General features: G+C 41.0%; 1 protein-coding gene and 1 long non-coding RNA gene across 3 annotated transcripts in view; both read left to right on the top strand.

Moving 5' to 3' along the window:
* Positions 1 to 6,964: 6,964 nt before the first annotated feature.
* The window catches only part of STX12 (syntaxin 12), a 36,531-nt gene continuing 16,308 nt past the window's right edge, over positions 6,965 to 27,187 (top strand). The window contains exons 1-3 of one of the 2 annotated variants that reach the window (XM_081817860.1): positions 6,965 to 7,217; positions 22,083 to 22,152; positions 23,898 to 23,997. In XM_081817860.1, coding sequence (XP_081673986.1) covers positions 7,100 to 7,217; positions 22,083 to 22,152; positions 23,898 to 23,997 — 288 coding nt within the window. In that variant the 5' untranslated portion in view covers positions 6,965 to 7,099. Of the gene's footprint in view, positions 7,218 to 13,434; positions 13,522 to 22,082; positions 22,153 to 23,897; positions 23,998 to 27,187 lie in introns of those variants that run through there. The other variant, XM_081817861.1, reaches the window with a different exon arrangement.
* LOC145721214 (uncharacterized) lies at positions 7,229 to 13,159 on the top strand. The gene is made up of 2 exons (XR_014144759.1): positions 7,229 to 8,695; positions 9,912 to 13,159. It is a non-coding gene; the product is annotated as an uncharacterized LOC145721214 (long non-coding RNA).

Here is a 27,187-nt window from a genome sequence, read left to right on the forward strand (position 1 = left end):
GCCAGGCAATGAGGATACAGAAGTGAAGAAGATTGATAAAGTTACTGTCCTCATGGGCTCCCATTTAGTGAAATATTGGACACCACCATTGTTTCTTGATTTTGTATTTGCCATTATTTTTCAAAATATAATACAGGATGAATCTTTATATGAGTGAAAGGATTTTGAGATACCATCTCAAGAAGGAGAGGAATGTATTAGTTTGAAATTTTGGTACTGGTAGGTTTTAAAATTAATAACAGGTGCCTCTCAGACATTGTCACTGTCACATCCTGGTCATTCTATTCCATAGACTCAATGACAACTTACTTTCTCTAAATTGAAGACAGTTTTATTTTGTAGGTACCATGGTCTGAATGTTTGTGCCCCCCCCCCCAGTTGATATGTTGAAATCTTAATCCCAAAGATGATAGTGTTAGAAGGTGGGACCTTCCTTTGGAAGGTGCTTAGGCTCTGCCTTCATGAATGGAATTAGAGATACCTTGCCTCTACCACTATGTGAGGACACAGCCAGAAGGTAAGGACTGTAGACCAGAAGAAGGCCATCACTAGAACGTAACCATGCTGGCACCTTGATCTTAAACTTCCCAGCCTCCAGAACTCTTGAGAAACAAATTTCTGTTGTTTATAAACAATGCAGTCTGTAATATTTTGTTACAGCAGCCCAGAAGGACTAAGACGGTAAGCTATGTCTATGACCATCTTTATTGTGTGAGTTAATTTATCCATTTGCTCAGCCTTAAAAACCACTGTAGGGGAAGTATATAGTATAAACAGTTCTTCAAGAAGGTCTTCAGCCACTCGAAATAACCCTCAAAATTTAGGACTTTGGTTCCATCCTTTGCAGTTTAAGATCATATGTTACCTGCAGTATAGCTATCTTCAACTGATGGCCGGCTCAAGGGTCTGGGAGGAGGGGCCATTTTCGGGAAGGCCAAAACTGTCAGGAGTTGCAGGGTATCCTGGTTATTATTCCTACATAAGAAACTATCCCCAAATTTAAATATGCCCACAGACCCTATCGATCAAGAATTTGGACAGGGCACTGTGGGGATGACTGGTTTGTTCTACAATGTCTGGGTCCTCAGTTGGGAAGATTCAAAAACCGAGGAATGCTTCCTGGGGCTGGAATCATCTCTAAAGGCTGTTTACTTGTATATCTAGCTGGGATGACTGGAAGTCCAGTAATGCTGACTGGAGCACCTTACATGGGACCCCTCCATATATAACTTGGACTTCCCCAGCATGGTGGGTCAAGATAATCAGACTTCTTCAGTGGTGGCTCTAGACTGCAAGCACAAGTGATCCAGTGAACAAAGCTGAAGATGCATACACCTTCCGACCTGTCCTCAGAAGTCGCATTACCTTACTTGTGCAGTACTTTATTGTTTGAGCAGTCAGAAGCCCATCCAGACTTGAGGGCCGGGGACATAGATCCCTTCTCTTTACGAGAGGATGACAAAGTAGAAGAGCATATTGGATGGAAGCTATTGTGGTGACTAACTTAAAAAATAGAATCTGCCACAAAGGGAATAGATTCTGGAACCAAACCAAATCCAAGAGAGCAAGGCAGAAGCTGCAATGGTCTACCTTCAGATGTGGCTCTCCATCATTTCTGCAATACCTTACTGGTTACAGAGATCAAATTACTGACACTATTCCAGGTGGAATGGTGCCTCCCACGTGGGTACCTACCAGGAAGTAAGGATCACCGGGGTCTGTCTTGTAGGCTGGCTACCACATTGCCCTTTGGCCTATAGGATTGAGTAAAAACGATGTGAACCTCTAGATTTGGAAGCCAGAAATGAAAGCTGTCAGTTTGGGGAAAGTAGTTCATATTCCTCAGCTCTTCCTGGTATCAGTGACTACTTTCCCTACCAGTGTTTGCCAGGTTGTCCCTGCAACAGATTACCAACTCTGCATGAAAAGTGATACTGGTGTCATGCTGTGGTTAACTCTGAAGTCAGACTGCCTGGGTTTGAGTTCTGTCTCTCCTTAGTTTACGGTTGTTGTGCAGATTAAGTCATATCTGTAGAAGTTGTTAGAACAGTGCTTGGCACGTAGTACGCGCTAGTTTTTGTAAGCAATTTTTATGCGTGACTTCTACAGAATCTATATTTTCTATTTCCTGAGAGGGAAAGTAATAGAATCATAAATTAAAATAACCGTGGAAAGGGGCGCCTGGGTGGCTCAGTCGTTAAGCGTCTGCCTTCGGCTCAGGTCATGATCCCGGGGTCCTGCCTTCGGCTCAGGTCATGATCCTGGGGTCCTGGGATCGAGCCCCGCATCGAGCCCCACATCGGGCTCCCTGCTCGGCGGGAAGCCCGCTTCTCCCTCTTCCCACTCCCCCTGCTTGTGTTCCCTCTCTCGCTGTGTCTCTCTCTGTCAAATATATAAATAAAATCTTAAAAAAAAAAAACAAAAAACCGTGGATGTTCACTTGTTTTTGGCTTCCATTGTTACCTTATCCCAAGATCACGTTTAGGCCCTCAGAACATTCATGAAACCCACAACTGGTATATCCTTTTTTTGACTCCAAACCACCCACCTCGTGCATGCCACTTCATCACACTGGTTCTTAGAGTGTCATTTTCTTTAATAAGATATTGTTTGCATACAGTAAAATTTACCCATCTTCGTATATAGATCAAAGAGTTTTGATGGATGTATACTGTTGTGTAATCACCACAATCAAGATATAAAACATTCCTATCAACTTCAAAACTTCCCTTATGCCCCTTGGTAGTTAATCCCCTCCCCCGTAACTCCAGCCCCTGGCAACCATTAATTTGATTTCTAGCCCAGTAGCTTTGCCTTTTCCAGAATGTCTCATAAATGGAATCATACAATATGAAGGCTTTCGTGTCTGACTTCTTTCATTTAGCACATACTTTTGAGATTTGTCCATGTATTTGCATGTCTCAGTAACTCCATGTTTCAGTAGTCTGTTCCTTTATTTTATAGCTGAATAGTTTTCCATCATATGAATATACTGCAATTTGTTTATTCGGTAACTGATGGACATTTGAGTTATTTCCAGCTTTTGGTTACTATGAATAAAGCTGCATTACACATTTATGTACAGATCTTTATAGAAACATGTGTTTTCATTTCTCTTGGGTAAAACACCTAGGGGTGGGATTGCTGGATTGTATGGCAAACTTGTTCAATTCTCTAAGAAACTACTAAACTATTTTCCAAAGTGACTATATGATTTTGCATTCCCATGAGCAATGCATGATGAGTGCTCATTTGAATGCAGTCTTCATTGCAACCTAAGTGAATATCTCCATTGACCCTTCCCTACCATTCCCAAGAAAAACTTGCCATATTGGTGATAATGATACTTTATTTTTTTAAAATATGAAACTTATTTACTGACATATAGCATACTTCAGAAGAGGACACATCACATGTGTATGACTTGATGAATTTTCACAAAGTAAACACACCTATGTAATCACCACCCGAATCAAGAGGACTGCCACCAGCACCCTAGAAGCTCACCTCATGTGCCCATTCCCAGTTACTCCCTCTCTCAAATTAACTACATACTATCCTTACTTTAAATAATAATTTTGCTGGTTATGAATCTAATAAAAATGGATTTATACAGAATGTACTCAATTTTTTCTGGCTTCTTTTGGTAGGCATTATGTTTGTTATTTATTTTTTTTAAGTAGGCTCCATGCCCAACATGGGACTTGAATTCACGACCTTAAGATCAAGGGTCAAGGGTTGCATGCTCCACTGACTGAGCGAGGCAGGCACCCACAATGCATTATGTTTGGATGAGTTCACCCGCATTGCTTACATAGCAGTAGGACATTTATTTTTGTGCTCTATAATACTACTACAATTTATCCATCCTATTGTTGATGGACATTCAGGTTGTTTCCAGTCTGGAATTAGTAAAAATAAATGCTGCTCTCACCTTCATCATAATAGCCTCAAACTGGAAACAATTCAAATGTCCATCAATAAGAGAATAGATAATCAAATTGTAGTATTTTCATATGATAAAATACTACTCAGCAATAAAAAAGACCAAACCACTGATACATGCAACATAATGGATAAATCTCAAAAATATTATGTTAATTGAAATAAGCCAAGCACTAAACAATACGTAAAATATGATTCCATCTCTATGAAGTCCAAGAATAGGCAAAACAAATCTATAGTGATAAAAATTAGAAAATGATTTCTGGGGATGAGTGAAATTGATTAGAAAGGAGCACAGCTTGATAGAGCAACGTGTACAAACCTGCAGTTCATTGGTGTTTTTGTACAACCTTGACCGATTTGCTACATTCCTTTCTTTTTCCCCTATAAAATATGTGATAGAAAGGAGCACAGCACAAGGATACTTCCCTGGGTGATGATGAAAAGGTCTATATCTTGATATGGGTGGTAGTTCCATGGATGTATACAAGTGTCAAAATTCATTTAATTGAACACTTAACACCCATACATGACATTGTATTGTAAGTCAATTATAACTCAATAAAAATAATACAGAAAATGCTGCTTAGTCCTAAAAAATGCTATTATGAACATTCCTATACTTGGTTTTTGGAACATATAAGTATTCATATCAGTTGAGTATTTAGTTAGGGGTAGAATTGCTGGGTCATGGAATATGTATGAATCACGGCTCTGCAACTTAATAGCTATATAGCGCTGGGCAAGTACCCAGGACCTCTAGAGAACACCAGATTCCTTATCTGTTACCAAGGAGCTAATCTCACATTGATGGGTGCAAACCATGAAAACTGTTTTTGTCAATTAACAAAAGGACACAATGCTGAGAAAAATCACAGATTTTCAGAATATTTGCTATTCGAAATATCAATAAGAATGTAATATTCCACTCCTGCCTGGAGGATTTGAGTTATTTTGACACAGAGGAGCAGCCTCAATTTCCCACCCAGGTGCAAAGCTTCAGATAAGGGGTTTCCAGATACAACATTCCACATTTATCTTCACGTTGTAGTTTCCAAGGAAACAAGATCCTGAGTCCTCTTGTTAGCTCAGGCCTGATGATAATCCCCTTACATGTAGCCTGGTGTGCTTTGAGGCTATCAAAACACTGCTTCTTTTAAAATTTTACCTACATTCCATCTTTTCCCCAAATCCTAGGATAACTCTATCTTCTCCTGTGCTTGGTGAGATGCCCCATGATACCTCTGGTGTGCAGTCTCCCTTTGCAGCACTAATTTTGTCAGACCACAGGTGGTTTTTATCAGATAGGCTTTATCTTGGGGGGTACCCATAAGGTCTGTAAAAGGTGTTCACACACTGGATAGGCATTTAAGAAATGGTAGTTATTTTTTATCATTCATGTATAAATATAATAAATGTTCATTTGACATCTAGTATTTGCAAGACACAAATGTATAGCTATGACAGAGAGCACAAAATAGCACAAGGCACAGATGGAAAACCACTTTTTATTTTAGATGGAGAAAGAAAACAACAATAACAAAACCCTATGTCTTCAATTCCTAGGAGAAAAATACCTTTACTGAACTTCACCCTAAATAGAGTCAAGTGTAAATGAAAAAAAGACTATTTTATAGGTAAAGTACAATTTACATGATTAGCTATAAGATTTGACATAAAACTATGGATTCTAAGAAATGGTAGCATTTTAATAACCAGAATGAGAGCCCTCAAATGTCATCTATCCTTTTCTAGAGAGAAAGAAATGCTCTTTAAAAAAAAATGCCGCAACGAAAATAGAAATAGCTTTGCTTACAAAATCTCTAAGGCTCATTCACTCATTTGGGGTCTCCTCCCAAACAGGCAAACAGCTTCCTCTCTTGCCATTCCCCAGAGATCGCAGAGTAGGCGGGGGTGGGGCTGGGTGGAGAACACAGGAAACAAACACTGCTAGTTTCCCCTTCACTTCTTATCTAGATCTCTTCCCAAACCCAAATCCTTACCCACGTCTGTCCATTTACGATAAGCTCACCAAATGCAGTCTTCTATGGGAACATTGAGGTCACACACTCCAAATTACTTGAGGAATGGTTTTCCCCCCACCCTCTAGGGAATGATTTCCCCCCCACCCTCAAGGGAATGACTTTTAAAATTTGAGAGTCTAGTTCTCCAAAAAAAATCCTGGTTTGGGATATATAGTAAATGAAGAGGCTATTTGGGAAGGATTTAGATGGAGAATGAGTTTGGTAACATGAGAATGAGTTTTAGGGAAGTAGGGAGATGAGGATGGAGTTAGCTTAATGTTTGGGTTTTGCAGTCAAATCTCAGAAAAGCAAATTAACCACCGTGGTCTTAATTTTCTCAGTTTTGTAAAAGGGAAAATAACTCTTGCTTTGTCGAGTTACTTTGCTTCAACATTTAAAAAACCGATTGTCCATTATCTATTCTGAACGTAAAAATATAGTTGGAACATGGTCCCTTGCTATGATAGAGCTTATGAACAAATGAATTGCAGTGAAGATTCATACATAGTATGTGCTCAATAAATATTATTATTATCATCGCTTTATTGTTTAGAAGAGGGGTGGAGGAGAAATGAAAGCGGTCTGTAAACCATAAAAGCGCTCCGCAATTATTACCAAAGCCCTTCAGGATGGAAGCAGAGTGAGGAATTTCAGGAGATGGTTACCGATCTGACTTTCAGGGTTGTCGAATTCTCCCATATTTGGGCCTGAATTCTCAGAATAGAACAGAATAGGATGTTAGGGCTGAGATCATCTGGTACAATTTTATGCTAATAGAAAATTCGTGCCTCCTGTCACCGCGCTCCGGCGAGAAACAACACTACCACACCAGCTCCTCCAAACCGAGCCCCAACCGTGTGACGTCAGCGCCCCGCCCCGTTTCCCCAAGGCGGAGGCGTCCGGTCTCTAAGCTACTGTCCCCGGCACCAGTTCCAGCGGCGCTTGCGCACTGTGGGGCAGGGCGGGACGCACGCATGCGCGCGGCGTGGGGGCGGGGCCAGTGCGCACGCAGCCCTAGCCCCTTCCCCAGCCCTTTCTCTTCTCCGTTTCCCCGTCAGGCTGCGGGTGCAGTCTGGCGGCTGCTTCCGGTTGGAGCGCGGTGCAGGGCGAGTTGGTCTCAGTTCCTCGTCATGTCCTACGGTCCCTTAGACATGTATCGGAACCCGGGGTCCTCTGGGCCCCAACTCCGGGACTTCAACAGCATCATACAGACGTGCAGTGGCAACATCCAGCGGATCAGCCAAGCCAGTGAGCTGGGGACAGGGCTGGGGGGCAGGGGACATCCCGGGGACAGGCCTGGGTGAGGTTGCCGGGATGCGGAGCCCGGCCGAGGCTACGGCCAAAGCCACACCTGAGGCCGTCTCGGGCTCTCCACTGTGGGGGCGGCGGCTGCCATCCTCGAGTCTGTCAGGCCCAGGCTCCCCGAGGGTCCCGAGCCCCAGCTGAAGCTTGAGTTTCTTCTCAGGTGTACTGCCCTCATGCTTTGGGGGCCAAAGCAGCAGTCCTGACAGCCCTGGGGTGGAGGGGTGTGTGTGTCATCTCGGGAGCAGTGAGTGAGTTCACTTGGCGCAGTGGTCAGCCGAGTTTTTCCCGTCATCTGCCTTACCCCCACCCACCTCTCTTTCCTCTTTGGCCAGTTTGGATCGGGAGTTGTTTACCGATCTAGACTTTAAGTTACATTCTGCTCAGCTTTTTGCTCCTTGGAAATCAGCAGCTTTCAATTAAGGGAAGTGGAGACTGCATGTATTTGGGTGACTTAATACCCAGCTCTTCCTGTAATGAATTTGGAGATCAGATACAATGACATGTATTTGAGGGGTGAGATGACTTCTGTTTTAATAAAGAGAGTTCACCGAAAACATTCCCATTTACATGGTTTTGTCTTTTGTAGCAAAAGATTTGCACATATTTTTGGGTTTCAAGCTGATGAAGCTTCTGCATTCCTTCCCTATTTAGCAGCTTTTTTGAACAAATCTCACACACAGAGAAGCTCAGGGACTTGGCCACAATCACATAGCAAGTAAGATATGGTAGAGTTGGTGGTGGATTTCAGAATGTTGTTGCTTGTCTTAGAACTAGCCCCCCCGCCCATCATTAGGGTCTGAGTAAGACTGACTGAGCTGATTGAGTCAAATACAGGCAGTTTCTTGTGCCTGAAAATCATCATAGAGCCTTATAAACAGGTCAGTGGCACAACTTTACTTGGAAAGAATGATGATCAGCATCCTTGTTTATTGTGTTTTTGTGAGCTTGGCTATACTCTGTTAATAGGTAGAACTCAGTTGGTCTTGAATTATAATTATATTCTATATAAAGAGGGGGAAAATTTCTGATGAAGAGTGTGAGACTAGGTGAATTGGAAGTGGAAAGAAGACTATGTGGCCTGTTATGTATAAAAATTTTAAAAAGTTAATGTGACCACTGGTTTGAAAGTATAGTACTTTGTGTTCCAATTTCTCCTTTTGTGAGGGAACTGTAGTACCAGTTAGGTCAGGAGATTCTGGTTCAAGGCTGAAAGTTTATCATTGAGGCTAAATCTAACCTTAGTGTCTCTTTGTGAAATATTCATTCTACATATATTTGTTTGAGTATTAGGCATACTCATATACTGAGTATAGGAACTGGCATGGCATGGATTCTTTCAACAGGGAGCCCGTGGCGTACATATCAACTGAAATATAAAGTTGAAAGGGTTCAGCACTACAGAAGAGATATAGCAACATCGAGTAGGTATTCAGGGGAGAAAGATACCATTTTCACTTGGGAATGATCTAGGAAGGCATTGTGGCATTTGAGCTAGGTCTGGAAAGTGGTGGAAAGGATTTGAACTTTTACCAGTAAAGAAGGGAAGAGGAGGGAATAAAATGAACAAGGCGTGGTAGTGGGAAAGCATGGAGTATATATAGAAAAGTAGAATGATTTAATTTGGCTAGACGGGTGGACTCTAGAAAGTAGTGGAAAATTGGGTTGGAAAGGTAAGTTGGGGCCCAAACATGAAGGGCTTTAAGTGGTAAACTAAGGGGGCTGGATTTAGTTCTTTTTTTTTTTTTTTTTAAGATCTTATTTATTTGAGAGAGAGAAAGAATGAGCAGGGGTCGGGGAAGGGGCAAAAGGAGAAGCAGGGTCCCTGCTTAGCAGGGAGCCTGATGTGGTGCTATATCCCAGGACTCTGAGATCATGACCTGAGCTGGAGGCAGCTGCCTAACTGACTGAGCCACCCAGAAAGCCCTTGGATTTAGTCCTTTAGAAATGTATAGATTACATTGGAAGGGAGAGACTGGATTTAGAGACACCAGTTAGGAACTGTGAAAATGAAAAGGAAGGAAAGGATAGGCTTCTTTGGTGACACAATTGAATAGGATTTACCTGTTGGTTGGGTATTGGGCTCAAAGGATCATTGGAATCAACCATTAATAACACTAATAGCTAACATTTGAGTACATACTGTGTGCCAGGCAATGCAAAAAGTGCTTTATATGCATTATCTTACTTAATTTTTTAACAACTCCATTAAGTAATTACCAATATTATTTCTTTTTATGGGTTAGGAAACAGACTGAGAAAGTTTACATAATTACTGAGCAAACTGGTGCCTGGGTGACTCAGTCTGTTAAGCGTCTGCCTTCAGCTCAGGTCATGATCCCAGGGTCCTGGGATCGAGCCCTGAGTTGGACTCTGTGCTCAGCTCACAAGTCTGCTTCTCCCTTTCTCTCTCCCTCTGCTGTTCCCCCTGCTTGTGCTCTAGCGCTCTCTCTCAAATCAATAAATAAAATCTTTAAAAAAAGTTACCAAGCAAACAAATGGCAATGCCAGAATTTGAAACCAGGTCTGTCTCTTATGACCAGTAATTAGCCTTTTTAATAATTTTTAATTAATATTACAATATTGTAGCAGCTGGCAGTTCAAGTTAGAAGTGACTTGTTCTTTTTTTACTTTCCATAGGAAACTGGGAAATACCTGAAGCTGTAGAACTTTCTCTTGTGGTGTGGCTAACCTCCGCTGCTAGATAGTTAGTTCCTTTGAAGAAGCATGGGACATGACTTATTCATCTTTATATTTCTAGTACTTATCTCAGTCCCAAATATATGATAGATTCGTACATTTACTGTTAACAAATATTCTTTGAGCGCCCTCTGTGCACTGGGATTTGAGTGATGAATAAGACAGACAGAATTGCTGCCATGAGAGTGTGTGTATGTATACACATATATACATATCCGGTAGTAACAAGTGCTGTGAAGAAAATGGCAGGGTAAGGGGATGGAGGTGAGGAGAGAGAGAGGGTGGGTGTGCTATTATATTTTAGATCAGATGGTTAAGGAAGGGTTCTGTGAGGAGGTAACATTTGAGTAGAGACCTGAGTGAAGTGAGGGAGAGAGCCATGTGAATAGCTGGGGGAAGGCATTGTAGGCAGAGGGAATAGCAAGAGCAAAGACCTTAGTGTGTTCTTTTTTTTTTTCTTTTTAAGTAGGCTCAATGCCCAGTGTGGAGCGCAGTGCAGGGCTTGAACTCACGACCCTGAGATTAAGATCTGAGCAGATCAAGAGTCAGACGCTTAATCAACAACTGAGCCACCCAGGCGCCCCTAAAGATTTTATTTTTAAGTAATCTGTATACCCAATATGGGGCTCGAACTCACAATCCTGAGATCAAGAGCTGCATGCTCCCCCAAGTGAGCCAGCCAGGTACCCCCCTAGGGTGTTCACAGAATAGCAAGAAAGCTAGTGTGGCTAGACTGCAGTTAAAGAAGGGGAGTATAGTAAGAAAAGAAGTCAGGGAGGTAGCCAGGGATCATTATCATTTAGGGTCTTGATGCTTACTAAATAGTATATTTGAATGAGTGAAGTTTTTCTACCGTCTTTGAAGTCTTCCTCCCTCATTCTTCCTGTACTATGTGGTACCTACCACATCTTATGACCCTAGGTAGTATCAGTTGGAATTCTTCCCTTAGGGTTCTTTGGTGAGGAATTGGGAATTTGAAATTGGCAGGGTAACACTGTTTCTACCCTGTTGGTCAGGTTAATGACTTTCCCCAAATCTCTCCAAGACATGGTGGTTATACTAAGTATACACTCTGAATGTGAACTCACAGAGGTATACCCAAGTCCATATAGACCTGCAGGAACTCTACCCATTGAAAATTTGAGAGAATAGCTGTTCCTTTTTCTCAGCTGTTCAGCCACAGATGTGGGTTTGGAATTGCCGAGCATATCAGCTGAAATATGGCAGGCCACCACGTGGGTTGTTATAGATACAGCTAGGGTTGACTGCCTGGTACAGAAAGGGTTGTTATCAATATGTGTGGGGTACAGAAGAAATGTACTTGGCTCTGCCTATTATGGAGTGGAGGGTCTGGGCAAGTATTGCTGTGTCAGATATAGGAAAAAACCTAATATCCTCCAAGTTATCTCTGAAGAGATTAAAGAACAGCATTTCTCTTTAATGTTACTTATTTATTGCTATGGTTTTTTTTTTAACTAAAAAAATGAAAGGCAGTTGAATTTTTAAAACCAATTATCATGAAATCCCATAGGTGGTTCTTTCGAAGTTATTTTCACATTTGCCATTTGCTTTTTATTTCATTGCCATCTCTTAAATCTTCATGATCTCAACATCTGTATTACAGCAGCATACTCTCAGTGTCTCTCTTTCCATTCTTATTCATCCCGATAATGCTATCAGTAGTATGTCTAAAATCCTGTTTGGATTATACCACTCACCTTCTCAAGGGCCTGCAGTGGCTCTCTCATGTCTGCTGCATCAGATTTTAATTTCCTACCTGGTTTTCATTCTCTGTCATCTTTTTTTGTAATATTTTAATTTTAAGCAATCTCTATGACCAGTGTTGGGCCCAGACCTACAACCCTGAGATCAAAAGTCACACACTCTCCCACCTGAGCCAGCCAGGCGCCCCTCACTCTCTGTTATCTTAACCCAGATTAGGCATATTGTCTACTTCTCTTCACCCTTTGCCATAGGCAGGGCTGTTTTTCTTAACATCCTTAAACACTTGTTTTTGCTACAAGTTTTTGCTCATTCTGTTCCTCCTTTCTTTAGTATCTTTCCCTAACTTGTTAGCTATCTAAATTACACAAATCCTGTGAGTTGTGCTTAAATCCTGCCCCTTGTAACTAAGCCTACCTTTGATTTTGAAAGAAAGTGAAGTCAGGAAGAGCATGGGCTTTAGGGTCAGCAGTTCTGTGACTGAGTCCTTGCCCCTCTATGCACGGTTAACTCTACGCACTATTTCCCCTTTTTGTCTGTAACCCTATCTGTAAAAATGAATAGAATTTTTTTTAGATTTATTTATGTATCTGAGAGAGAGAGAGCGAGCGGGGGAAGGGCAGAGGGAGAGAGAGTCCCAAGTAGACTCACCACTGAGCGTGGAGCCCAAAGCAGGGCTTGATCTCAGGACCCTGAGATCATGACCTGAGCCAAAATCAAGGGTTTGCCACTTAACTGACTGAGCCACCCAGGCACCCCATGAATAGAATTATTAAAATGGGGTGTTTATTTTATTTTTTTAAAGATTTTATTTATTCATTTGAGACACAGGAGATACAGAGAGAGCACGAGCAGGGGGAGAGGCAGAGGGAGAGGGAGAAGCAGACTCCCCGCTGAGCCAGGAGCCCAATGTGGGGCTCAATCCCAGGACCCCAGGATCATGACCTGAGCTGAAGGCAGACGCTTAACCATCTGAGCCACCCAGGCGCCCCTAGAATGGGGTGTTTAAAAGTAGAGTGACTGGCACATAGTAGACATTCAGTAAATGGTGATATTATTGGTTGAGTCTCTTGCCCTACTATGGTTTAGTAATTAGGTGAACAGGCTCAGGAGTCAGACTACCTGGGTTTGAATCCTAATCTGCTTCTTACTACCTGTGTAAACATACTGCTTTATCTCTCTGTTTCTTAATTTCCTCATCTATAAAGTAGGGTTAAAAATAATATCTACTTCATAGGGTTGTGAGAATTAAATGATGTAATTATGTAAAGTGCTTAAAACAGTGCCTGCAACATAGTAATTGTTTAAGAAGTGTGGGTTATCCTTTTGTCGTTGTTGTTTCTTTGAATTTGCAAGCACTTTTCATTCACAGTTTAGCACTTTTATTCGGTATTCTTTAATTAATTATTTTTGACCTTGTCATTTTAACTAGAGAGATTACTTTTAGTTTTCTGGGGGTAGAAACAGCATGCATTGTACAGTTCTCTTTAGCTCCAGTGCCTGGCACAGCAATGGATATGTAATTGGCATTCAGTATGTACTTAATTGATGTTATCATTGCTAAGTATATTGTTCTTTGTCTTGAGTTTGATAATTATAGCTATCCTTAATTGAGTTCTTTTATGTGCCAGACACTGTTCTAAATTTAGCTCCATATTATCTCATCTTATCTGCTCAAAAACAGTATGAGAGTTCTCTTGTTATTCCCATTTTTTAGGTGAGGAAACTGAGGCACAGAGGAGTGAAGCCTTTTGCTCAAGATCATAAAGCTAAGCTGGATGCCTGGCTGGCTCAGTCAGTGGAGCATGCAACTCTTGATCTTGACATTGTGAGTTCAAGTCCCACGCTGGGTATAGAGCTTACTAAAAAAAAAAAAAAGATCATAAAGCTCAGAAGTGGTAGAATCAGGAATAACACATAGGCAGTCTTAATTCAGAGTATGCTCTTAACCATTACATATTCTGTCACTGGCACAGTAAATGGAAGATTATGTCTGATATTTAGCGCTCAGGTTTAGTTTAGTTTAGAGCCTTAATATTGTAATATAGTGGCTACATATTTCAAGTCAGGTCATTTTCATTGTAGCTATATGAAAACAATATAAACCTGATTTTTAGAGTAAGACACTGATAGGACTTCATTGTCATAATTACCACATAGGCTATCATTTTCGGTGTAAATGTTTTTTTTCTTTGAAAAAGAAACACTATGATGGTAGTTACTTTGATATGACTAGACTTTGATTTGGATTAAGGTTCATTTGGAGATTCAGGGGTGCCTGGGTTGCTCAGTTGGTTAAGCATCCAACTCTTGATTTCAGCTCAGGTCATGGTCTCAGGGTCATGATCTTAGGGTCGTGAGATTGAGCCCCGCGTCAGGCTCCATGTTCAGTGCAGAGTCTGCTTGAGATTCTCTCCCTCTGCACCCCCCAAATAAATAAATAAATAAAATCTTTAAAAAAAGGTTGATTTGGAGATTCAGATTCTACTTAAAGCTGATACCAGCTAAAAGCACATAAAGAGTGTTCAATTTAGAGTAATTCATAGTGTGGATATCAGCTGTAATGTACAATAAGTTGATTTGTTTTGTAGTCTTCATAAAAGTTTTAGCGAGGACATGCTTTTAAAAATAAGAGGTCAATGATAGAAATTGAGGTCTAGTTTTAAAAATAACAAAATTGCTTACACAGAACTTAAGGACTTGTCTTTATATTTGGCCTAGTCATCTGGTTTCTAGGATTATGTAGCATTTCATAGACTATTATTTTCACCCAAAGTGTTGTAACAAGTCAACCTAAGGTAAAACTTTTATTTACTAGAATGCTTAGAAAAGGAGTTTTCTTATTAACTAAGTTGACCAGAAAACCCTTTTAGATTCAACCTATTTTATAAAAATCTTTCCAGAAAGTATCACTTTACTTCATTGTTAAGTACACTCCAGTGAAAATAACTGTGTATGGGAACATTCTGTTCCTTTCTGGGCTTTAGGTTTATTAAGGGATAAAATTCTTGGATATAAAATAGATGGGTCATTGAGTCACTATTTTTAAATAAATCCCTGATGTTGGTGGTTATGGAGGGCAGTATACAAAAAATTCTGCTTCTTTGGATTCCGTAAAGTAAGACACTTCTGTCCTTATGATTTGAGTTTTGGTGTATCTGATACCTGAGTCTTGCTGGAAACTTTTAGGAAAATATCTTAATATTCAGAAGTTTAGAAAGAGTTGACAGAGGCTTGGATTAATTCTGGTGCTTAGCTAGGAAATGACCCTTAGATCCCCCTTCCCCGAACTTCTGTAACCCCCCCTAACAAATTCAGGTAACCTCAACAAACAAAAGAAATCAGAAAAGTCTAGATGAAAAAAGTTCTCAGCTGAGAATACACAGAGAATAGCTGATTTTTTTTTTAAAGATTTTATTTATTTATTTGACAGAGAGAGAGACACAGCGAGAGAGGGAACACAAGCAGGGGGAGTGGGAGAGAGAGAAGCAGGCTTCCCGCTGAGCAGGGAGCCTGATGTGGGGCTCGATCCCAGGACCCTGAGATCACGACCCTGAGCCGAAGGCAGACGCTTAACGACTGAGCCACCCAGGTGCCCCGAGAATAGCTGATTTTTAATAGATTTTTTTCCATGTCCTATAAAATCCCCATTGCTCTCTAGGGTATTTAATAAAAAATTTTTTTAAGTTTATTTTTTAGTAATATCTACACCCAACATGGGGCCCGAACTCACAACCCTGAGATCAAGAGTCACATGCTCCGGAGGTGCCTGGGTGGCTCATTGGTTAAGCGGCTGCCTTTGCTTCAGGTCATGATCCCAGAGTCCTGGGATCGAGCCCCGCATCCAGCTCCCTGCTCAGCAGGAAGCCTGCTTCTCCCTCTCTCACTCCCCCTGCTTGTGTTCTCTCTCTCGCTGTTTCTCTCTGTCATATAAATAAATAAAATCTTAAAAAAAAAAAAAGAGTCCCCATGCTCCGGGTGCCTGGCTTGCTCAGTTGGTTAAGGGTCTGTCTTCGGCTCAGGTCATGATCCCAGAGTCCTGGGATCGAGTCCAGCATCGGGCTCCCTGCTCAGCAGGGGAGTCAGCTTCTCCCTCTCCCTCTGCCGCTCCCCCAGCTTGTGCTCTCTCTTGCTCACTCTGTCTCTCAAATAAATAAAATCTTGAAAAAGAAAAAAGAAAAGAAAGAGTCGCATGCTCTTCCAGCTGAGCCAGCCAGGTGCCCTGAGTATTTAATAAGTTTTGATTAGATGATTAATACCTTGATACTTTGACGTATCTCTGGAGTTTCTAAGGAGGGTACTCTATAAAGACAGTCAATAAGATGAGATCTGTTTCCTTAAACTTTTTATAAGATCTATCTTAATGTGTCTTCATATATTCAACCAACTATTTCTGGAGGGAGGGTGTGTGTGTGTGTGTGTGTGTGTGTGTGTGTTGTTATGCAAATTCAAAAATGAGTAGAATGTGGTCCCTGCCCTCCTGAGGCACATACTCTGTCCAGTCCCATTTGTACACAGGTGGAACCTCTGTATGCCAAACTCTGGCTTGCAAAAAACACTCCTTGGTTGCATAGCATCATTCTGGGACTAGAGCTTATTTATTATTGTTGAATTTCAGCACTGAGCAGTGATAGGAGGACTCAGAGAACATTTATTCCTCACATACTTGTAAAGATTTGATGAGGAAAAAATAGTACAAATATAAGTATTATAATAATAGTAAGTACTCAGTATATGTTAGTTAAACCTGAATATCACATACAATTGGTGAAGAGAGACTCGGCAACATGAAATGACTTGCATGGTGCCATGTTATCTAGTTAATGGTCAGGTGTGGCTTAGAGGTCAGGTCTTATTATTCCCAGCTCATGTTCATTCATATATTCTGCCTTAAAGAAAGTGTCATGATATAAAAAGAGGTAAACTCAACCAACAATGATTTATGTACCCACTGGGTGCCTGGCGCTCTGCTGGACTCTGGAGAGTACACAGGAATGTTCCCCAAAGTGGGAGGGAGTTGGGGAAGAGAGCAGGTTAGAGCAAGGACATCAGCCTACCTGGGGCAGAGAGCTATTAAGTTAGGGAGGTATCAGATAAGTAGGGTGGGGCTAAGTAGAACACTGGAATTGAGACCTGCCCTGTGTCACTCCATTCTATTTCCTTTAAGCCTCAGCCTTTTGAAAAAACATAAGGTGGCACAAAGAATATAGCCATTGGAATTTGCCCTGGGTTTGAGTTCCAGTTATTATGATATTCTGTGTCTTCCCATTTCATTCCAATTTGAAGTCCTTGTTCTAGTTTAGAAGGCCCTATATGATCTGGCCTCTACATCTTTGATCACTTTTCTTACCCCTCTCCTGCTTGCTCTACTGTAGCCGCAGTGGCCTCCTCACTGTTCCTCATTTACAAGAAGCACTCTTGCCTTGGGACTTTGACTTCATACTCTTTTAGAAAGCTTCTTCCCCGTATATTTGTATGGCTTGATCTTTCACTTCCTTTAGATCTCTTCTCTGTGTCACCTTCTCAGAGAGGTTATCTCTAGCCACACTATGTAAGCTAGTACCCTCTCCCTGCCCTGTTTTTCCAGCCCGTACTTGAATTTTTCTTTTTTTTTTGTAAGATTTTATTTATTTGTTTGACAGAGAGAGAGCACAAGCAGGGAGAACAGAAGGCAGAGGGAAAAGGAGAAGCAGGCTCCCCACTGAGCAGGGAGCCCGATGGGGGCTCAATTCCAGGACATTGGGATCATGTCCTGAGCCGAAGGCAGATGCTTAACCAACTAAGCCACCCAGGCACCGCTATTTTTCTTTATAGTACTTAATCACCGCCAGAGATATATGTTTATTGTCTATCTCTTTTCTTTAAAATGTTAGCATCTTAAGAGCAGTCCGTGAGTGTCGTTGAGTGTCTGCCTTCAGCTCAGGTCATGATCCCAGAGTCCTGGGATCGAGCCCCGCATTGGGCTCCCTGCTCAATGGGAAGCCTGCTTCTCCCTCTCCCACTCCCCCTGCTTGTGTTCCCTCTCTCGCTGTGTCAAAAAAAAAAAAAAAAGAGTAGTTGTCTTCTAGAGCATAGGACAGTATAGAGTAGGTACTCTGAATGAATGAATGAACGAATGAATGAACGAATGAGTTCTGTCACATTCATGAGCCTCAGTGTGCCCATCTATAATATTGAGATAATAATGCTTATTTAAAGGGTTGTTGGGATTAAATAAAATAATGCATATCAAGTGTAAAGGAAAAATACTCCTGTTTTTCCTCTACTTTCAATACTTCTGATGTCAGATGTGTGGGTTTTCCACACACCAAACAATTCTGAGATTCTCCAAACACCAGTTGGATTTCCTACAATTTAACCCAATTCTGATACGTCTGCCTAGAGTTAATAGCAGATGCCACATGTTAAGGGCTGAGTCCCACATGACTATTCCCCTTCAGACACCAATTGCAAGTTTTGGTTATCATGTGTGCTTCTGACCAGTGGGCTGTAAATCCGAGGTTCCCAGGAACCCCTCCTTGGGTTCGATTAATTTGCTAGAGCAGCTCGCATAATTCAGGAAAACATTTTACATATTACATACATAATTCAGGAACAGCCAGATGGAGGAGATGCCCAGGGCAAGGTATGTAGGAAGGAGCTCGGACACCCTCCAACACCCGCCCTGTATCTTCACCTGTTGACCAACTCAGAAGCTCATCAAATGGAGTTCAAGAGTTTTTATAACGCTTAATCTTAATGGGCAGTGCCTATCATCCCTGCCCCCCACCGCCATTTCCCTAAAGTCAGTGGGTGGGGCTGAAAGTTCCAACATAATCACTTGGTAGTTCTGGTGACTAGCCCCACCCAACCTAAGGCTATCTAGCTCTAACTCACCCTAATAGCATAAACTCAGTGTATTCAGAGGGGCTCTTTATGGGGCACCTGGGTGGCTCAGTCTGTTAAGCAGCTGACTCTTGATGTTGATCTCAGGGTCCTGGGATCAAGCCCTCCATAGGGCTCTGCACTAGGCTGGGAGTCTACTAAGGGATTCTCCTCTCTCTCCCTCTGCCCCTCTCCCTGTGTATGCGCGAGTACGCGTGCTCTCTCTCTCTCTCTCAAATAAATCTTTTAAAAAAAAAGGGGGATCTTTATGAATAACAAACGACACTCCTGTTGTGCACAATATTCCAAGGGTTTTAGGTGCTTTGTGTCAGGAACTGGGGACAATGACCAAATGTATTATTTATTATATCATGTCAAGTACCTAGCCCAGTGTCTGGCACATAATAAATGCTCAATTAATGCTAATGTCTGCCCTCTTATAAATTATTTGTATGGCTAGCCAGTTGATAGCTCTAGTGGTATCCTGATTCCAATTTGACTGAGATAAGAGGGGAAATTCCACATGTTAGTGATGAAAAACTGTTACCTATCTTATAGAATGCTGTCTTAGCAAAATGCACTCATTATGGTGCTTACATTTTCCTGTGGAACCATTAAGCTAAAAGTAACCTCACTTAATAGAATAATTGATGTATTTTAGGAATGGTCAAAAGGCAAAATTTTAATCACTTGAACACTATATTTCCATTATAAAATTAGAGTTACATTTTTGCTAAACAAAACAAAAACATGGTCTCAAAATAAGATAAAATCATAATTTGAAGTGCTACAAGTTTATATATTCTTTTTTTTTTTAAAAGATTTTATTTATCTATTTGACAGAGAAACACAGCGAGAAAGGGAACACAAGCAGGGGGAGTGGGAGAGGGAGAAGCAGGCTTCCGCGGAGCAGGGAGCCCGATGTGGGGCTCGATCTCAGGACCCTGGGATCATGACCTGAGCCGAAGGCAGACGCATAACGACTGAGCCACCCAGGCGCCCCAAGTTTATATATTCTTGACTTTGGGATTTTTTTGCTTTGTAACACCCATGATGTAGTGATTTCGGCTAGACAGAAATAACTCATACATATTTCTAAGGACTAGGTTGTTCAATTGCTACTTAGGAGTAGAGTCACCAGCAATCAATTAGATTTTGCTTAATCATTGTTTCTTATCAGACTTAGAGGCTATTAACTCATCAGTGTTTGTGTAAGGTAACTTGGTATTTCATAAACTTCAGTTTGCTTTTTAACTACTCTCTCTCTCCCTTTTTTTAAGATTTGTGTGTTTGTTTTAGAGAGAGAGCATGGAGGGGCGGGGCAGAGGGAGAGGGAGATAAAAGCAGACTCCCCGCTGAGCTCAGAGCCAGTCCGCGATCCCGGGACCCTAAGATCATGACCTGAGCCAAAATCAAGAGTTGGACTCTTAACTGACTGAGCCACACAGGCACCCACCTTTTTATTACTCTTGGTGACCAGATTAAGAGCAAGATTATGATTGAACCTTAAATTTTGTTATTTTAAGGAACACCCTGTCCTAAGTTCTAATAAGTGAAGGTTTTTTCTTACTGGATATGGAAGCATTGTATGTACATTTTCCCTATAATATATACAAATGATGTAATATACATTGGTTTCCTCCTCATCTTCCACTAAGCCAGTCATCTAGCAGTCTGGTATCTCACAAGTGAAACTTTGGCATTAATGCTGAGAGAATAGGAAAGGCCCTCACAAAGGAGACTGTTTTGGCTGGAAGAGTCATATACCTATTGTGTTATGTTATCTCTTGAAGTTCTGGTGAAATTTGAAGATAATCGTGTTTCCTCTGGGCAAGGAGTACTCTATTGTTATGTCTGTACTCCAGCAACTTGGAATAGAAGTTCGTGAATGCTCTTCAGAAGCAAACCAAGCAGGGGTGCCTGGGTAGTGCAGTCAGTTGAGCACCTCTGATTTGGTTTTGGCTCAGGTCGTGATCTCGGCCGTGAGATCGAGCTCAGCATCAAGCCCCATGTCAGGCTCTGGGCTCTGCATTCCTCAGAGTCTGCTTGGAGTTCTCTGATCCTCTCCCTCTGCTCCCCTCTGCCCCCCACACGCACACGTGCTCTCTCTCTCTTTCAAATAAATAAATCAAGCAAGCAAGCAAGCAGACAACAACAAAGAAATACAAGAAAATTCCAACCTCTACAAATGAATGAATGAATGAATCTAACTCCTTCATCCTCCCACCCAACCAGAAAAAGAACAGAACGCAGGACACAAAAGAAATCAAAAGGTCAACTACACTTCAAAAAAGCCCACAAAAAACCCAAAAATATTTAGAATAAGAAAAAAAAAAGATATCAACGCTCTATTTCTGATGCACAAATCAGTGAGGTGCAGGGCTATTCACATTCCCAGGCAAGCTGGTGTTAGAGTGTTTCTCCTTATTGGTAGATGATCAGTTCCTCTGGACCTCTGCTTTCCTAGTCCAGGGCTAGAGGCCTAAACATCTAGAATTCAAACATGAACTTTTCTAGTCTTAGCAAAACATCTAGGAAAAGATAGAGAATGTTATCTGAACAAAACCATATATTTGACTGTAAACAACATAGTTAAAAGAACATAGGCCTTGGAGTTCAATGTATTTGGGATTGAATTTTTTGCTCTGTTACTTAATAATTGTGTACTCTTATATAATTAACTTATGTAAATGTAACTTATATAGCTTATCTAAATATATTTCCTCATCGGCAAAATGAAGATATACCTACTTCAGACTGTTGCTGTGAAAATTAATAAAATAATGTATACAGAGCTCCTAATATAAAAGCTCCTGGCACATAGAGGTGTTCAGTCAGTGGTAATTTATTATTATTATTTTTTAATGGTAATTTGTTATTAATAACAAATGTACATTGTCTTTCCAAAAATGTTTGCTATAGAAAAATTATTGTGTTATGAATTTAAATTTTAATTGTTGCGAGTTGATATTTGGTAGTAAGGCCCTTTCAAAGGTGTTGAAATTTTTTTTTTTTTTAAAGATTTTATTTATTTATTTGACAGAGAGAGACACAGTGAGAGCAGGAACACAAGCAGGGGGAGTGGGAGAGGGAGAACCAGGCTTCCCGCGGAGCAGGGAGCCCGATGTGGGACTCGATCCCAGGACCCTGGGATCATGACCTGAGCCGAAGGCAGACGCCCAACGACTGAGCCACCCAGGCGCCCCAAAGGTGTTGAAATTTTAAACTAGTTGAAATTTTAAACTAGATTTCCATGGGAAATCTGGAAAATTTTGAAAGTTCTTTGGGAATGATGAACAAAACTGCTACCCTTTACTTGGTGACACAGTTATCTATAGGAGAAAGGTGAACCTCGTAATTAGTTTTAGAAGGGAATGTATATGCCAAATTTTTTATCATAACATGCTTTCTGTTAGTTGCATGTACTTATTCAGGATGTGGAGAGAGACTAGTGATTTGAGAAGTAGGTTGCTCATGATGAATGTATTTTTCTTTTAAATAAATCTTTTCCCCCCCTCTCCCCAGCTGCTCAGATAAAGAATTTGATGAGCCAACTAGGAACTAAGCAGGACTCAAGCAAGCTACAGGAAAATCTGTGAGTAGCTTCCTAATGTGTTGGGTTCTGTGAGGGCCCTTTGAGGACACATCCACTGTCCTTGCTGCGTGGCAGCTTAGGTTTCCGGCCTATGGACTCAGAATGACAGGCAGTGGGACATGAAGTAATAGCTGGATTTGGAAGAGGGGCAACAAAATATATTCATGGGTTGTGATCTCTGCTCCTTTCAAAATCTTCAAACTCGGATTCTTTCTTCCCCTTGGGCTGTTTAGCAGAATACTTTGAGGAAGTAGGGAAGGGAACTTTTACCACTGTTAAACTGTATTCTGCCTAAATGAGCCTCCTGTTGGCACAGGACTCCTGATGATCTGCAGAGCTCCTCTAGTCTGGTGGGATTTACAACTGTAAATATTAGAAAAATGTATTCACAATGATCTGAGGGGCGTCTGAGGGAGAGGAGAATGGACTGGTAGTAGGAACTCGTGATTCTTTTTATTACATCCTTTTTGACCCCATTTCTGCTTTTATTTTTTTTTATTTTTATTTTTTTAAAGATTTTATTTATTTATTTGACAGAGAGAGACAGCGAGAGCAGGAATACAAGCAGGGGAAGTGGGAGAGGGAGAAGCAGGCTTCCCGCTGAGCAGGGAGCCTGATGTGGGACTCGATCCCAGGACCCTGGGATCATGACCTGAGCTGAAGGCAGACGCTTAACGACTGAGCCACCCAGGCGCCCCATTTCTGCTTTTTGAAGTTCTATTCTTCATCTTTAAAATATACTGAATGATATTCTTTGTTTCCTGTCCTAGCCAGTGTGAAGTGAGAGAATGACTTACTACTTTGAACTTTTTCCAGGGAGATGTGAAAAATCTTTGGATGTTTTAGTAACGTCTGGGAGGTACAGTCTCCTGTTTGACTGCCTCTTGTTTTTTGACTCCCTCGTTTTTTCTCTGGGAAGCCCCTGTGCAGTGAAAAAATGGTAACGATTAAGTAGTATGGTTTCTCTGTCCTCTCTCAAAACTGTTGTAGAAATAGCCGCGGAGTAGAGGAAACCATGACTAAAAGGGGCTCTTTTTATGTTTCCACTACTTTCCAATCCCACTTAATAGAATGCATATTCTTCCCTCTTTAATATTCTTCCCCTTATACTCCTTATATGTTTTTATGCAGTACAGGGCTTCTTTGTTTTGGAGGGAAGAGCCAGAAAGTTGAGCATGAAGGACGATAGGGAGCCAAGAATAAAGCTGAAAAAGTGCCAGCTTTAAGCAAGAACGTGGGAGTAGATCTTTGGAAGTTGTTCCCTAGGGTAGAAGCTGTGGTTTTAATGCACATTTCATCCAACCCCCAGTGTCTGAATTCCGTCTCTAGTCAGTGGCCTGTGACAGACAGCAGCTAGGCAGAACTGCTGGGCAGTGGGTGGGAGAGTTTTGTGAGACCTTGGTGTGTTCAAACTATTAGGTTTAGATGTGGGGGGCAGTTGCTCTTATATTTCTATCAGAACTGCTGATAGGCATTTCTTTTCTCCCCAAAGAGTTAAAATACCTGATCAGCAGGTTTCACTGAGGTAGGTTCTTTCTACTGAGTAACATGAAGATGCCTTGCGGTGGGTTTGACTGAGTCGTATTTCTGGATTTTTTTTTTTTTGTGAACCTGGGCCTCTGGGAACCCATTCCTTCAAGTACCCCTTTCATTCCCTGCACTGGGGCACTCTGAGAACTAACTGTACTAACTGTAACAGCTCTCAAGGAGTGGGAATATCCTGAAACGTGTCTTTTCTCTCTTAGGCAACAGTTACAGCACTCTACAAATCAGCTCGCCAAGGAAACAAATGAATTACTGAAGGAATTAGGGTCCTTGCCTCTTCCCTTATCTGCTTCAGAACAGGTTGGTATTTTCTGGTGTGTGTGTTTGTTTAATAGGAAAGGACTTTGTTTTAATGGGAAGGCAGTGTGTGAAACAAAAATAACTTGGTCTTTGGTGCTAGGTAGACCTTCTCTGACCCTCACTTTCCTTATCTGTAAAATGGGGTTATGTGACTGTTGTGACAGTAGAAAGAATGTATGCACCGGGTCTTGCAAAGTGCTTGGCATTTAGTAGTAATCAGTATCTGCTGCTATTATTAATAATAACATACTAACATATTGATAAAATGAGCTTAACTGGTAAACATTCTCAATGTTTGCATCTCTGGGTTTTGGCCAGCAGCTTTATGTTTGCAGGCTTGGCCCTAGTTTGTTTTGTAGTCAGTTTCTATAAATTTTAATCAAATGTTTTTGCTTTCTATTTTGCAGTCACTTTCATGTCCCATCATGAGTTATTCATAGGTTTCAGGTTGAAGAAATGCCCAGGGGAAAGGATTTCTCTTTTCAAGTTATTTTATTCAGTGGTCACACAATTTTTAACTGGAGTTCATTGTTCCCTTGATGTGCTGGGCCTTTTCTTCACACATTCCTGAAGTCAGTGTGCCTCCTCCTTTATTGTGGCTTGACCTGTTTTACTTGTCATTCATGGTCTACCTCAAATCCTCTCTCTTCCAGGAAAAAAAAAAACCTTCTCCATCTACCTTAGCCTACTGTGATTCCATTTTTCTTTTAGCTTCTCTACCATTTCTGGGAGCACTTGACTTATTTTGCTTTTTATTATTGATTTTTTTCTGATGATGTCCTATTCTCTGATGGCTATAAAGACAAAGCCTACAACTTCCCTGTTCTGGGTTGTTTTTCATTCTGTGAGTTGTGCCTAGTTGTAACATGAAATAATTTTAGTGTGCTGTAATCATCATTTAAAAAATAGAGTAGAGTAGGAATATCAGAATGTATACCATGTAATAAAGGGAACTATTATTACAGGAAGCTTTCATTTCATACATATGTGTATATATGGAACTAGGTCAAGATGTCACATTATTTCTGCATGTCTCCATCAAAAAAAGTTTGAAAATGTTAGTTTAACCCATACCTGGCAAAACTGTTTAATGAAGCAGATGTTTAGTCTTTGGAGTTCTGGTGCCCCCTTGCACAAAAGAGAGGAGCCAAGACTAGATGCTTTGTCATTGTGCTACAAAGCAGCTCTGATAAAAAGTAACCTTAATGTAATCACCTTTGGTCGCCCATGGGTGTGCTGTTGTTATTCATGCTGATATTTCACTTAGAGACCAGTTCCCCTTGCCATCCAGTATCTCCAATAAAAATCACCCCTTCCCTCCTCCCAGCTGGGCACTTAGGGAATACATGCTTGTGGATGGTTTTAGTAATAAAAAGAGAGTCTAAGGATCTTGATGAAAACAGAGTGTTGAAAGTACTTAAGAGTTAATAGCTTAAGCAAAAATAAATAGAAAGTTAAATCTGCTACCAAAAGAGAGAGAGAGAAGGATTTAATGTATTCCAAAATCAAATAGAAGTTATTTTTGGATCATCCATGCCATTGTTCCCCTCCATTACATTGGATCATTAAGAACACGAAATAGATCTACACATAATTCCTTGATTCCTTCCCCTGTTGTGCTGAATACCGTTTGCCCTTTCGATTCTTTCTTCATCTAATCAATCTTAGCTTACCACCATCTTTTTGCTCCTGTCCTGTATATCAGACCGTATATCCTCCTTTCAGTCTTTTTTCATATTCATGTGCTATCATCAGTGATCTTCTCATTGCCAAATCTAGTGGGCTTTTTTGAGCTTTTATTCACTTTTCTGTCTCATTTGAAACAGCCCATCCCATCTCTACTGAAACGGTTTTCTTCTTTCCATGATCCCCTTTCAGTGTGTCTCCGGACTCTGGTATCCTTTGCTGGCCTCTTTTCTCTTTCCCCAGGTGGAGTTTCAGCCTCCTTCTCTGACTCTCTGTCTTCCTAGAAGTAGGCATGTCCCAAGGCTCTGCCATTGACCTCTCATTTTCTTAGTCTCTGCTTTCTCCCTCAGGAGGCTTATCTATTTTTATGAGTTCCCTGGCACCTTGATGAACATGACCCCCAGCTCTTTTCCTGGCTCTAGCCCTTAACCTCTAAGGACTAGGCCCATATTGCCAATTCCTACTCTAATATCTCCTCTTGAATATACTGCCTTCATCTAAAATTTAATGTGTTGTCTTATACTGAATTCCTCCCATTTCACCCAAATCCCTTAACTAAGCTGATTGATAATACTGATTGTCATAAAAAAAGTTTGTGCCTTTTGACCTAATATTCCCACTCATGCAAATTTGTCCTAAGGCAAAAAGGTTGGAAGAAAAAAAAACTGTAGTCTGGAAGTGGATTTCCTGTATTTAAATTCTACCCCTTCCGGGGCGCCTGGGTGGCTCAGTCGTTAAGCATCTGCCTTCGGCTCAGGTCATGATCCCAGGGTCCTGGGATCAAGCCCTGCATCGGGCTCCCTGCTTGGCGGGAGGCCTGCTTCTCCCTCGCCCACTCCCCCTGCTTGTGTTCCTGCTCTCACTATGCCTCTCTCTGTCAAATAAATAAATAAATAAAATCTTAAAAAAAAAAAAAATTCTACCCCTTCCACTTACTGACTGTGTGATCCTAGGCAAATTACTTAATTTCTTTGTGCCTTGGTTTTCTGATCTGTAAAATAGGGACTATAATAGTACCTAACTTATAGGTTGTTGTATAGATTAAAGTATTATGTTAAAGTACTTATAACCGTACTGGTACATAGTAAGCACTGTATTAATATTAGCAATTACAGTGGGGTTCACATTAGCTTTATTTATAATAGTTAAAACCTGGGAAGAATCTAGAAGGAATGTTTACATAAATTTTACTAGATCAACTTGATAGAATATTATGTAACAAAGACCATAATTGTGAAGAGTATGATAACATGGAAAATGTTTATGATATACTTAAAGATAGTATTTTTGTGGGGCACCTCGCTGGCTTAGTTGGTGGAGCATACAACTCTTGATCTCAAGGTTGTGAGTTCAAGCCCCACATTGAGCATGGAGCCTACTCAAAAAAAAAAAAAAAAAAAGAAGATAGTGTTTTTGGATTGTGAGATTAGAGAATGATGGTTTTTCCCTCTTTTTTTTTTTTTTTTTAAAGATTTTATTTATTTATTTGACAGAGAGAGATATA

This window comes from Leptonychotes weddellii, chromosome 4 (assembly GCF_054177405.1).
Source record: "Leptonychotes weddellii isolate Sample4059 chromosome 4, ASM5417740v2, whole genome shotgun sequence".
NCBI lineage: Eukaryota > Metazoa > Chordata > Mammalia > Carnivora > Phocidae > Leptonychotes > Leptonychotes weddellii.